Source organism: Pleurodeles waltl, chromosome 12 (assembly GCF_031143425.1).
Source record: "Pleurodeles waltl isolate 20211129_DDA chromosome 12, aPleWal1.hap1.20221129, whole genome shotgun sequence".
NCBI lineage: Eukaryota > Metazoa > Chordata > Amphibia > Caudata > Salamandridae > Pleurodeles > Pleurodeles waltl.
The window spans coordinates 21,327,167-21,341,953 of NC_090451.1; the positions used below are offsets into that span (position 1 = coordinate 21,327,167).

Genomic DNA, 14,787 nt, shown 5'->3' on the forward strand with positions numbered 1-14,787 from the left:
TTATTGCATAGAATTTCTCCAACTCCCTCCAAACGTCCCACCGAAAACACACAATGGGCCTGATTCTAACTTTGGAGGACGGTGTTAAACCGTCCCAAAAGTGGCGGATATACCACCTACCGTATTACGAGTTCCATAGGATATAATGGACTCGTAATACGGTAGGTGGTATATCCGCCACTTTTGGGACGGTTTAACACCGTCCTCCAAAGTTAGAATCAGGCCCAATATGTCAAAACAGCATTTAGACCTTCTAGAACTAGAAGTTCAAGCATTACTGCAAAAAGACGCAATAGAATTAGTACCAGGTCCACAAAAGAACACAGGAGTTTACTCACTGTACTTTCTAATACCGAAAAAGGACAAAAGTCTGAGACCAATATTAGATCTCAGAACACTAAACACCTACATCAAATCAGAACACTTTCACATGGTCACGTTGCAAGACGTAATACCACTGCTAAAACAACAAGACTACATAACAACCTTAGATCTAAAAGACGCATATTTCCATATACCGATACATCCCTCGCACAGGAAATACCTAAGGTTCGTATTCAAAGGAATACATTACCAATTCAAAGTGTTGCCATTCGGAATAACAACCGCGCCAAGAGTCTTTACAAAATGTCTAGCAGTAGTAGCTGCACATATCAGGAGACAGCAAATACACGTGTTCCCGTACCTAGACGATTGGTTAATCAAGACCAACTCGCTAACAAAGTGTTCACATCACACAGATTATGTTATACAAACCCTTTGCAAACTGGGTTTCTCCATCAACTACGCAAAGTCACACATTTTGCCGTGTCAAACACAGCAATACTTAGGAGCAACAATCAACACAACAAAAGGGATAGCCACTCCAAGTCCACAAAGGGTTCAAAATTTTCACAAAATAATACAAGCCATATATCCAACGCAAAAGATACATGCAAAGATGGTGTTAAAACTCCTAGGCATGATGTCCTCATGCATAGCCATTGTCCCAAACGCAAGATTGCACATGCGGCCCTTACAACAGTGCCTAGCATCACAATGGTCACAGGCACAGGGTCAACTTCTAGATCTGGTGTTGATAGACCGCCAAACATACATCTCGCTTCGATGGTGGAACAGTACAAATTTAAACAAAGGGCGGCCTTTCCAAGACCCATTGCCACAATACGTAATAACAACAGATGCTTCCATGACAGGGTGGGGAGCACACCTCAATCAACACAGCATCCAAGGACAATGGGACGTACATCAAAGAAAGTTTCATATAAATCACCTAGAACTGTTAGCAGTATTTCTGGCGTTGAAAGCATTCCAACCCATGATAACCCACAAATACATTCTTGTCAAAACAGACAACATGACGACAATGTATTATTTAAACAAACGGGGGCACACACTCGACACAGTTGTGTCTCCTAACACAAAAAATATGGCATTGGGCAATTCACAACCACATTCGCCTAATTGCACAGTTCATTCCGGGGATCCAGAACCAGCTAGCAGACAATCTCTCTCGGGATCACCAACAGGTCCACGAATGGGAAATTCACCTCCAAATCCTAAACACTTACTTCCAAATTTGGGGAACACCTCAAATAGATCTATTTGCAACAAAAGAAAACGCAAAATGCCAAAACTTTGCATCCAGGTACCCACACCTGCAATCCCAAGGCAATGCTCTATGGATGAATTGGTCAGGGATATTTGCATACGCTTTTCCCCCTCTCCCTCTCCTTCCATATCTAGTAAACAGATTGAGTCAAAACAAACTCAAACTCATACTAATAGCACCAACATGGGCAAGACAACCTTGGTATACGACACTACTAGACCTGTCAGTAGTACCTCATGTCAAACTACCCAACAGGCCAGATCTGCTAACACAACACAAACAACAGATCAGACATCCAAACCCAGCATCGCTGAATCTAGCAATTTGGCTCCTGAAATCCTAGAATTTGGACACTTAAACCTCACACAAGAGTGTATGGAGGTCATAAAACAAGCTAGAAGGCCATCCACTAGACATTGCTATGCAAGTAAATGGAAAGGATTTGTTTGTTACTACCATAACAATCAAATTCAACCGTTGCATGCATCTCCAAAAGATGTAGTAGGATATTTACTACATTTGCAAAAATCAAATCTAGCTTTCTCCTCCATAAAAATACATCTTGCAGCAATATCTGCGTACCTGCAAATTACTCATTCAACTTCCCTATTTAGAATACCTGTCATTAAAGCGTTTATGGAAGGCCTAAAGAGAATTATACCACCAAGGACACCACCTGTTCCTTCATGGAACCTCAACATTGTCCTAACCAGGCTCATGGGTCCACCTTTTGAACCCATGCATTCTTGTGAAATGCAATACTTGACGTGGAAAGTTGCATTTCTCATTGCCATCACATCTCTAAGAAGAGTAAGTGAAATTCAGGCGTTTACCATACAAGAACCATTTATTCAAATACACAAGAATAAAATAGTTCTAAGAACAAATCCAAAATTCTTGCCAAAGGTTATCTCACCGTTCCACTTAAATCAAACAGTAGAATTACCAGTGTTCTTCCCACAGCCAGATTCAATAGCTGAAAGAGCATTACATACATTAGACATCAAAAGAGCACTAATGTACTACATTGACAGAACAAAACTAATTAGGAAGACAAAACAACTATTTATTGCATTTCAAAAACCTCATACAGGGAATCCAATTTCAAAACAAGGTATTGCTAGATGGATAGTCAGGTGCATCCAAACCTGCTATCTTAAAGCAAAGAGAACTGCCTATTACACCAAAGGCACACTCAACCAGAAAAAAAGGTGCTACCATGGCCTTTCTAGGTAACATTCCAATGAACGAAATATGTAAGGCAGCAACATGGTCTACGCCTCATACATTTACTAGGCACTACTGTGTAGATGTGTTAACTGCACAACAAGCAACAGTAGGTCAAGCTGTACTAAGAACTTTATTTCAAACTACTTCCACTCCTACAGGCTGAACCACCGCTTTTGGGGAGATAACTGCTTAATAGTCTATGCACAGCATGTGTATCTGCAGCTACACATGCCACCGAATGGAAAATGTCACTTACCCAGTGTACATCTGTTCGTGGCATTAGTCGCTGCAGATTCTCATGCGCCCACCCGCCTCCCCGGGAGCCTGTAGCCGTTTAGAAGTAGACCTTAAAATGTGTACATTTGTAAATATATTACATTAAACCTTCATTTTGTACATACGTATCTATTCCATTGCACGGGCACTATTATTACCATACACAACTCCTACCTCACCCTCTGCGGGGAAAACAATCTAAGATGGAGTCGACGCCCATGCAGAATGGTACCGAAGTGAGAGGAGTCCCTCGGTCTCGTGACTCGAAAAGACTTCTTCGAAGAAAAACAACTTGTAACACTCCGAGCCCAACACCAGACGGCGGACTATGCACAGCATGTGAATCTGCAGCGACTAATGCCACGAACAGATGTACACTGGGTAAGTGACATTTTCCTTTTGATATTTAAAAATCATTGGTCTGGAGTTCAGTCATTGAGTTTATGCTGCTTCTGTTGCCTGTGTGTGTCCTAACTGCCCGACCACACTACCACAAAGAGAGCATTAGTGTTTCCTACTTTAGCCTCTGATCTGGGGAACCCCTGGACTCTGTGCACACTATACCTCACTTTGATACAGTGCATACCGAGCCAGAAAAGGCGATACAGTAGGAGTCTGGGGCGCCACAATCGGTGCCGTTTGTCAACAGTGCAACCAAAGGACGATGTGGACCTTGGATGAGGAGAGGGTGAGGACATCTTAAGAGACAAGTGTTTAAGAGAAGATATTAAAGAGGAACAGTTGTTTCCAGCTTCTGGTCCAGCTGTGCAGGGGGTCTGTATTGAAACAGTTTGTTACATCGAACTGGATTCCCAACAGATCCCCATGTCACCAGCAGGCCCTCACTTAGGGTTCACAAACAGGTCACTATACATTAAACTTGGGTGTAGAAAGCCACAACTGCATCCAGTTAGGGCAACAATCCACTTACTGACACCTGCAAAGCAGCCGCCCGCAGCCCCTGCTGCTCAGGGTCCGATGCTCCGCTGGGCCGGACAGCATTCTGAAAACCCCTTACAGAAGGAGAACCTGGTCCGAGTTCAGCATGTATCTCTACCCTGCCCCTTGTGTGGTCCCACTACTCACTGTGCATTATGTGGATCTAATGTAGATGCATGTGGCAGACGTCACTCGTGTGTTACAGGTAACTTCCGCCCTCTACCCTGCCCCTTGTGTGGTCCCCAGTACTCACTGTGCATTATGTGGATCTAATGTAGATGCATGTGGCAGACGTCACTCGTGTTTTACAGGTAACTTCCGCCCTCTACCCTGCCCCTTGTGTGGTCCCCACTACTCCCTGTGCATTATGTGGATCTAATGTGGATGCATGTGGCAGACGTCACTCGTGTACTACAGTAACTTCTGCCCTCTACCCTGCCCCTTGTGTGGTCCCCACTACTCACTGTGCATTATGTGGATATAATGTAGATGCATGTGGCAGACGTCACTCGTGTGTTATATGTAACTTCTGCCCTCTACCCTGCCCCTTGTGTGGTCCCCACTACTCCCTGGGCATTATGTGATCTAATGTAGATGCACGTGGCAGACGTCACTCGTGTGTTACATGTAACTTCTGCCCTCTACCCTGCCCCTTGTGTGGTCCCCACTACTCCCTGTGCATTATGTGATCTAATGTAGGTGCATGTGGCAGACGTCACTCGTGTGTTACATGTAACTTCCGCCCTCTACCCTGCCCCTTGTGTGGTCCCCACTACTCACTGTGCATTATGTGGATCTAATGTAGATGCATGTAGCAGACGTCACTCGTGTGCTACAGGTAACTTCTGCCCTCTACCCTGCCCCTTGTGTGGTCCCCACTACTCACTGTGCATTATGTGGATCTAATGTAGATGCATGTGGCAGACGTCACTCGTGTGTTACAGGTAACTTCCGCCCTCTACCCTGCCCTTTGTGTGGTCCCCACTACTCCCTGTGCATTATGTGGATCTAATGTAGATGCATGTGGCAGACGTCATTCGTGTGTTACATGTAACTTCCGCCCTCTACCCTGCCCCTTGTGTGGTCCCCACTACTCCCTGTGCATTATGTGGATCTAATGTAGGTGCATGTGGCAGACGTCACTCGTGTGTTACATGTAACTTCCGCCCTCTACCCTGCCTCTTGTGTGGTCCCCACTACTCCCTGTGCATTATGTGGATCTAATGTAGATGCATGTGGCAGACGCCATTCGTGTGTTACATGTAACTTCCGCCCTCTACCCTGCCCCTTGTGTGGTCCCCACTACTCCCTGTGCATTATGTGGATCTAATGTAGGTGCATGTGGCAGACGTCACTCGTGTGCTACAGGTAACTTCCGCCCTCTACCCTGCCTCTTGTGTGGTCCCCACTACTCCCTGTGCATTATGTGGATCAAATGTGGATACATGTGGCAGACGCCACTCGTGTGCTACAGGTAACTTCCGTCCTCTACCCTGCCTCTTGTGTGGTCCCCACTACTCACTGTGCTTTATGTGGATCTAATGTGGATACATGTGGCAGACGTCACTCGTGTGCTACAGGTAACTTCCGCCCTCTACCCTGCCCCTTGTGTGGTCCCACTACTCACTGTGCATTATGTGGATCTAATGTAGATGCATGTGGCAGACGTCACTCGTGTGTTACATGTAACTTCCGCTCTCTACCCTGCCCCTTGTGTGGTCCCCACTACTCACTGTGCATTATGTGGATCTAATGTAGATGCATGTGGCAGACGTCACTCGTGTGTTACATGTAACTTCTGCCCTCTACCCTGCCCCTTCTGTGGTCCCCACTACTCACTGTGCATTATGTGGATCTAATGTAGGTGCATGTGGCAGACGTCACTCGTGTGCTACAGGTAACTTCCGCCCTCTACCCTGCCCCTTGTGTGGTCCCCACTACTCACTGTGCTTTATGTGGATCTAATGTGGATGCATGTGGCAGACGTCACTCGTGTGCTACAGGTAACTTCCGCCCTCTACCCTGCCCCTTGTGTGGTCCCACTACTCACTGTGCATTATGTGGATCTAATGTAGATGCATGTGGCAGACGTCACTTGTGTGTTACATGTAACTTCCGCCCTCTACCCTGCCCCTTGTGTGGTCCCCACTACTCACTGTGCATTATGTGGATCTAATGTAGGTGCATGTGGCAGACGTCACTCGTGTGCTACAGGTAACTTACGCCCTCTACCCTGCCCCTTGTGTGGTCCCCACTACTCACTGTGCTTTATGTGGATCTAATGTGGATACATGTGGCAGACGTCACTCGTGTGTCACATGTAACTTCCGCCCTCTACCCTGCCCCTTGTGTGGTCCCACTACTCACTGTGCATTATGTGGATCTAATGTAGATGCATGTGGCAGACGTCACTCGTGTGCTACAGGTAACTTCCGCCCTCTACCCTGCCCCTTGTGTGGTCCCCACTACTCACTGTGCATTATGTGGATCTAATGTAGATGCATGTGGCAGACGTCACTCGTGTGCTACAGGTAACTTCCGCCCTCTACCCTGCCCCTTGTGTGGTCCCACTACTCACTGCATTATGTGGATCTAATGTAGATGCATGTGGCAGACGTCACTCGTGTGTTACATGTAACTTCTGCCCCCTACCCTGCCCCTTGTGTGGTCCCCACTACTCACTGTGCATTATGTGGATCTAACGTGGATGCATGTGGCAGACGTCACTTGTGTGCTACAGGTAACTTCCGCCCTCTACCCTGCCCCTTGTGTGGTCCCACTACTCACTGTGCATTATGTGGATCTAACGTGGATGCATGTGGCAGACGTCACTTGTGTGTTACAGTAACTTCTGCCCTCTACCCTGCCCCTTGTGTGGTCCCACTACTCACTGTGCATTATGTGGATCTAATGTAGATGCATGTGGCAGACATCACGCGTGTGTAACATGTAGCTTCTGCCCTGTCCTTCTAACGTGCAGTCTCTCTCCTGACAGGTGTTCATACATTTTGCTAAGGACCAAAGTGATGAGGATCCTCCCGCCAAGGAGCCAACGACTGCTCCGCATGGAGACCTGCAGCAACCAGCGCCTCCTCAGTCTCTGACCACCCAGGAGTCGGACCTCCGGCTCCAGAGACTGTCCCAGTTTTTGACAGATGAGACTGTGAAAGAAAGCTTCCTCTGACGCGCAGCAGTGTGCGCCTCAATGATGAGTCCAGTCTACTCCTCTTCAGTCTTCCAAGACGCCGGAGACAGGCTCCCCAGCCTTGTCCCCTGAAGTCACCAATCCTGAGGCCTGCCTGACTAATCAAGATCCAGAAAGGATGGGGTCACACACAAGCCTGTCCAAATGTGCCTGCTGCAATGTCATACGTTTACACAAACACTCCAAACCTCTGCAGTCTCCTAACTGAGAAGAGATGTGCAAATATCTGCCTTCTGCACTGTTAAGGCAAGGAAGAGACAAGTTGCTCTGGTATCTGCCTGCTGCTCGGCGTAGGCCCAGTTAAAAGATGGAGATATTTGTAGACTGCAGTCTCTTCTAAGCCAGAAGGGAGGATTTGGGATCTGCCTCCTAACTGTACTGACATGGAAGGATACGGTCATCTCTGAGCCTGCTCACTGAACAGGCTCAGAGGAGTGGATTTGATGTCTGCCTGCTGCACTGTACCGGTGTGTCGGAGGGGCTCTGTTATCTCTCTGCCTGCTCCCTGTACAGGCCTGGAGGTACGGTTATGTTATCTCTCTGCCTGCTCACTGTAATGGCACGGGGTAGTGGTTCGTATTTGTGCCTGCTGCCAGTGCAGACTCAGAAGAGAGATCCTGAGGTCCACATCACGCACTGCCCATCTGTTTGTGCTCACCGTCTCTCTCTTGCTTCACGCCTCCGTGTGCGCCCAGCTGTGATTATCTCTTGCTTCTGGCAGACAGATCGGACACCACCATGCTGCTGCTTCACCTGCTAGATGCACCCAGTGTACAATTACGTTGTTATTTCCCTCAACCACCCTCTCAGACGAACCCAGCCAGACATTGCTACTGGGATAACTCCCCCACAGATCGCCACAGCCTGACAGTACCACTATTCCAGCTCCCGCCGGGATCGACAGAGCTGATGTACCAACCACTGTGACCACCAAAGTCCAAACCACACATTACCACTTCATTATGGATATAGGCAGCCCGACTTTACAACTTGTACCAGAGATCGCCACATCTGGATTGTACAGCTGCTACCACTTCACCACACATGCCCACAGTCCAACAATACCACTGTGCCCACACCACCAAAGACCTTCACTGTGACTGTGTACCAGTTCATGCCAGGCTTCCATAGCAAGACAGTGCAACTGTTACTACAGACAAGGGCTGTCACTATATCACCACTATTAATACCCCACCACAGACCTCCACAGCCTGAAAGTTGCACTATTGCCACTCCTCCACAGACCGGCAGTGCCACATTTACCACGCCACTACGGGCCTCCACAGTGGCACTATTGTCTCAGCGCTGCACTTTCAGGCCGTAGCACTATTGCACACTCCTCCACAGAGATCCACAACCCAGGTCCATGGCTTGGTTGCTGTGGGAGCATACTGTGTTGCACGACAATGAGGATAAGTCTTAAAACATTGATAAAGAAATCAGTGACCATTTGTAAACCTCAGGCAATTCAAGAAGCATATGTAGCTCTACTGAGGATCTTCAGACTGTGCATGAGGAGCCGCTGAGAGATTTGTTGCAGCTGAAGCCGAGGACAAAACCCAAGAAGCCACTGCAGGATTTATTACAACCAGAGCTGAGGTCCAAGCATCAGGAGCTGCTGAACGACTTGTTAAAACTGAAGCTTGGGTCCAAACATACGGAGCCGCTGAGGGATTTGTTACATCCAAAGTGGAGCTCCTGGGAGATTTGTTACAACTGAAGCTCAGGTCAAAACACAAAGCGCTGCTAAGAGATTTGTAACAATCAGAGCTCAGGTCAAAACACAAAGAGTAGCTAAGACATTCTTTACAACTGGAGGCGAGGTCAAAACACAAGGAGCTGGTGAAAGACTTGTTAAAACTGAAGCTTGGGTCCAACCATACGAAGCCGCTGAGGGATTTGTTACATCCAGAGCGGAAGTCTAAATGTTCGGAGCTCCTGAGATAATTGTTACAATTGAAGCTGAGGTCAAAACACAAAGAGCTGCTGAGAGATTTGTTATAATCAAAGCTCAGATCAAAGCACAAGGAGCCGCTGAGAGACTTGTTATAGCTGGAGCTGCTGAGAGATTTGTTACAATCATACCTCAGATCAAAACACAAGGAGCTGCTGAGAGATTTGTTACAATCATACCTCAGATCAAAACACAAGGAGCTGCTGAGAGACTTGTTACAATCAAAGATCAGATCAAAACACAAGGAGCTGCTGCGAGATGTGTTACAAGTCAAAACTCAAGGAGTGGCTTCGGGATTTGGCTGAACCGGAGCGGAGGTCAGGCATGAAGCTGAGAGGCCCAGCCTGGGTGCAGCCACCACCGAGGTCGAATAGGAGGAACCGCCGTGGCCTATTTCAGACCCTGTGCATCTAAGCAGTCAGATAAAAAATGGTTCACAGCTGACAAACATCACTTGATTAACGTATATGCACTGTCTACTGCCAGTAAAATTAGCATCCGTTCAACTTTACAGGGTTCCATCGAAGGTTAAGTAATAGTGGCCTGAACATTTGAAAAATTTTGTGAGGCAATCTAAATACGATTTTGAGAGTTAGAATACCTGTGGCTTGCAATGTGAGGAGATTTCCCTGTGTGTACCAAATGTTATTTATGTGACACCTGGTGTCACACCTCTTGATGGCTTTGGTCTCTGTTCTCCATCCCAGGAAGCTTTGTGCAGCACAGATACAAACTCCTTGAACTCTGAGTCATGTTTTGAAGTTAAGGTGGACTGGGGTCTCCCTCATCCACAACTGAGGACAGAGAGATGACCTTCAAGGCTGTCATCAGGTCTCATCAGGAGACGCTAAGCAGCACGACAGCCTGTCGGGAAAGAGACCGTTGGGAGGTGGTCCACTGGGCCCAGCGCTATGCACTCAGACGCTTAAGAATGTCGCTTTTGGGTGTTTGTCCTGTAAACTAACAATAGAAGTGTTGGGGTGCTGCTCGTGGCTTTCAGTCACGGGCATGAACATGAGGGACCCGTGTGGGAGGAGAATCTGTGGAGAGGGGGTTGGCACCCCCAGGGCATTTGTAAAGTCTCTGCAGGCAGTGAGAGGTCAACAGATGCCAAGTGTTGATGCCCTAGTCCAGCAGTCTAGCTTCATACACACAAGGGCATATGTTAGGGCTGTCTACAACTACACGGTGAACTCTTACCCCAATAAATCTGCTCAGGTTGTCCTCGTCCTTCTATGACTCTGAGATTCATGTCATTACATAGAAACCCGATCCATGAAACTCTCCTCCCATCTAACAAGTTTGGAAAAGCTCAGATTGTTTCTTCCTAAATCTCCATGTTGGGCTCAGGCACGGTTCACGCCTGCCTCAGCTTGAGCCCCACTATGCACTTCGTTACACCTCACGCCTCAGATTACATCTTCCACCGAGGTGTAAACTTGTGAAACACCAAGAGATGTTGACTATTGGACACGAGGACACAGAAGACCAACATGACCTTCTCTCGCACACACCAAACATCAGGGCAGTTTTGAAACCTAATGTATGTGGTTTTGGGTCAAAACAGAATGATTTTGGAGGTGGGTGAAATGCTTAAGTCCAAAGAGAATTGCTCTTTTAAATGCTTCCCCAGTGTAACACACGCCGTCTTTGCAATGACTTGCATTCGGTAAGGTTTGTTTTCCCTGGGATCACCCTGTAATTTTGAGCATGTCTGGCATTTTGGTGTGAGAAAGCTATTAACCTGCAGGAGTAAAGGTACAAGTTATGATGTCCAGGAAGGAAGATGGAGCGAAGCCAAAGCAGGGAGTGGAGAGATTTGTTCCGAGCCAGTCTCCAGCAGAAGTATCTCAGAGGCACAGTCCCTGAGTAGGATGTCAAACCCACACAGCTAACCAGGCACTTACCTCCTCTCTAGATCTGAAGACACTTCACCGCCGCCAGCCTTGGCCTCAAAACATGCACAAGAGGTTAATTGCAGGGTCAGCCTTGAGGGTGTTCTTACACCCGAAGCAAAGTCCAACCCTGGCTCGAGTACAGCGTCAGTCTCTGGTTCCATCTCGAAAAGAGCACCGAACAAAAGACCCGCTGGACTCCACCGGAGAGCCACTGAGATCCGAGTCCAGCCAAACAAGATGGAGCCAGGGCCCAGATCCCTGGGGTTCAATGCGGTGAGCCGGGCGGATTGTACAGGGTGGCATGGACCGCTCTGAGGCTGGCGTGGGCACTGCTTTGGATGCAGCGGCCATGGTCACGCGTCAGCTCGCCTCCAGCCCTATCCTGCATCACTTGCCTCAGGTCTTTGAAGCTTGAATTAATCTCAAACACTGGTAAATGCTCAGTGCACCTTTGAATCTGACGTGGCGGGGACACTTGTCTGGGCCAAGGTGAGGCTTAGAGAGGAGCCAAGAAGATACAGACTACTAAATTGATGGGACACCGAGGCAATATCACTTGTATCGGCAAAAAAAGGCATTTGCATCAGGGTGCAAGACCTTCACACAACGAACTTGGTAGTGGAACCAACAGGCCTTGATGGAGATTGCTTGAATTCAGACAGAAATCATTTCATCACACACAACCTAAAAGGAACAGGAATCTATGCCAGGGACAGGGACAACTTGGACCCCATATTTGAGTCAGTCAGTGGAGAAGAGGAAGGGTGTTCATCCCAACCCTTGGTCAGTGAGTCTAGTTATAATACACCTCAGGTCATGGGGTTAGCTCGCTTTGACTGGCCTCCAGAATCTGTGAAGAACATAAGAGACAAACTGCACTACAGCGTGTGCCAGCAGGGCGGCACTGTTGTCTCAATGCTGAACTGACCCATTACAGGCTTCACTTCAGAATAAACAAATCGGGGTTAGCATACACATTTATCTGGGTATGTCTGGGAGCACATTAGATAACACATCCTTATTCAAACTACCTGTCATGAGAGCGTTTACGAAAAGGTGCAAATGTCCAAACCTGTGATGGAGACTCCATCCTCAGCATGGGGCTTAAAGGAGGCAACTGCGGGACTGATGGAGCAGACATCTGTGTCATCACTTGCTTTTGGTCTCAAAAAGCTGTCCTTTATAGTTTTCTTTATAATGTACAACTTCCTTATGGAGAGTTGTTGAGTCACAGATCAACCACGTCCACAAATACACAGGGCTGGGTTAGTACTGGATTCACATACAAAGGGTTTAGCCAAGGGTGTCTGTCTCTTTCACATTACTTTCTCAATTAGGCTGCCTTTATTTTCACTAATCCGCAGGCCACGGCGGAGTCTCCACTACACATGTGTAATGTGATAAAAGCGGGCGTAAATTACATTCATTTCACAACCCCCTTCCCCACTCCTGACAGCTGCTCTTTAGCTCTGCTCAGCAGTGCAGATGAAACCACTAACTACAGTAGATCAGATGTTGCAAGGAGTGTACATTGGATACAGAGCAGATGTACAAGTGGTAAACACCAACCGAGGCCACGTCCCACACCCAGGAGGTGCAGCCATGCCCGCTCTATGTAAAGAAGCCCTTGCTGACGTGCAGAGCGGTGCTGCATTCACAGGGTACTACTGTGTAGCTATTCCAGTTAGAAGAAACTTCAGGGGTTAGAGGTCTGTGGAGACATTACTTAAATCCACGTTCAGTAGAGTTTTACAGTCGATCTAGAGGTGTAATCTAGGAGGGACACACGCTGCATGGATTGCTGACTGTACCCCGGGTTTGCACCTTGCTGCACATGGATTGCTGACTGTACCCCGGGTTAGCAGCTTGTCTCTGTTGTGGATTCACACGTGACCCCCCCGGGCAGTGGGCGGGGGGAGTATCACTGGATCCACATCCCCAGGAGCTCAGACAAAGGGCATGCTGGGAAACCCAAGGTGGGGCCCGTGTCGCAGCGCGTTGTGGGGTTGATGAGTGATGTGGGGGTGAATCATTTGAGCCCTCTCTGAAATCAAAAGCAAGACTTTGGGAGAAACAGTGTCTGCTTTTTCGACACCAGCGTGGATGCCATGACTGTGAGTGGGGTGTGAATCTCCAACAAAGCAAGCTGCAAAGGGATAGTTGCAGGGAGGTAATGTTTTCATTTTGTAGTGAGTTTGTACTGCTAATCCTTTGCAATGACTTTTCTCTGTGTTTGCCTCTTTATAAAGTATTCCTTGCGATGGCACAGATCCGTCCCTGGTGGTCACCCCACTTCCTAATGGTTGCCCGCCCCATGCACATCTGCAGACGCCCCCTCGCACACCTGGGCAGGATCCAGGCTGCGCATGGCTGGATTGTTACAGCTTCTCTCATGCTTCTTTTTCACTATTTTTATTGAAAAGGTTGTAGGCATGTTATTAAATTAATAAATTACAATTTATAGGTCACAGCATCTTTGTGTCCTGTCCTTTGTGCTCGGCGTGACATCATCTCATGGGGCCCTTTGAACTGTGCTCCACGGAGAGGGTGGTGAGAATGCAGCAGCACCGGGGATCCCTGGTGGGGTAGTCACTCCTCCCAGGAGTAGGAGATCCACCCGATCTTCCCTTTCAAGTTAGGAGCCACCCCACTTTACTGTTAGCGCCACTCCACTCTGCTGAATATTGTTCATTATTGATGCATGTTCCCAAGATGATCTACACCCTACATTGCCATCCTGGAGCTGAAATGCCACTGAAACCTCAATGACCGTCAGTGCGCTCTGGTTCCTGCAGAGTCTTTGCTGTAACTGGTTCTGATACTTGATGTTGGGCGAGTCCTGGGATCCTCTCGCTTTGATCCCAGCGCAGTCCTCCCTGGCCAGTAGGGGGTAAGTGCAGGGGTGCCTTGAACATTTTAGGAGGATCACAAATCCAGCTTGAAATGTTAGACTCTGAGACCTTACGAAGTTCCGTGAGGAGTTATTGGGCCCCAGTGAGTGAAGAGACCATCGTCAGGACTTCATTCTGCAAGGTTTGAGGGTGTCCTGGTGACTTCCCTGGAGGATCTTCCACCCGCCAGACGTTGCATGGGCCGCGGGAATCTCGTGGGACACGTGCAGGCACGCTGGCACCAACCTGTGAACTGCAAGAGAGAAGGTCAGTAAAAGAAACTTTGAATCCAAAAGACTCTGTAAGGCAGAGATGAACTTCTAAGGAAGAGGAACCAGCGGCCACCAGGGGGACGAGAGGACAGACCCCACCAGCTGGCCGACTGGAGGATCCAGATCTGGAGAGAGGGATTACTTTCCCCGGTGCACGCCCTCCTGGATCCATCAGCGGAGAGTTCAAGACAGAGGGACGTAGGGGTATCAGATGGCCCGGCCAGCCCCAGGACAATAATAGGAATGCTGGCAGCCTGACTGGATGATCCAGAGTTGGAACAAAGAATACTATCTCTGGTACACTCGATGTTGAGAGCACACTGTCAGACCTGGAACTGGGAGAGCGCACGAGACAGAGAGGTGCACGGGCAGGAGAGGAGAAGGTAGTACGAGAGTGAGACTGAGGACAAGCATGGAAGAGGCCGCAGTAAAGAGAAGGCACAGAGACACTGAGAGTGTGAGGAGGGCCTACCCAGAGGCAGAAGGTAGTGCAAGTGGTGGAGAGTGAAG

General features: G+C 48.2%; 2 protein-coding genes across 5 annotated transcripts in view; one reads left to right on the top strand and one right to left on the bottom strand.

Moving 5' to 3' along the window:
- ABCA7 (ATP binding cassette subfamily A member 7) overlaps window positions 1–13,587 on the top strand; it is a 243,777-nt gene extending 230,190 nt beyond the window's left edge. For all 3 annotated transcript variants that reach the window (XM_069218017.1, XM_069218018.1, XM_069218019.1), the window contains exon 50: window positions 7,053–13,587. In XM_069218017.1, the coding sequence (XP_069074118.1) occupies window positions 7,053–7,241 (189 nt within the window). In that variant the 3' untranslated portion in view covers window positions 7,242–13,587. The remainder of the gene's footprint in view (window positions 1–7,052) is intronic.
- Window positions 13,581–14,787, bottom strand: part of LOC138268411 (uncharacterized) — a 35,144-nt gene continuing 33,937 nt past the window's right edge. For both annotated transcript variants that reach the window (XM_069218020.1, XM_069218021.1), the window contains exon 6: window positions 13,581–14,258. In XM_069218020.1, the coding sequence (XP_069074121.1) occupies window positions 14,096–14,258 (163 nt within the window). In that variant the 3' untranslated portion in view covers window positions 13,581–14,095. The remainder of the gene's footprint in view (window positions 14,259–14,787) is intronic.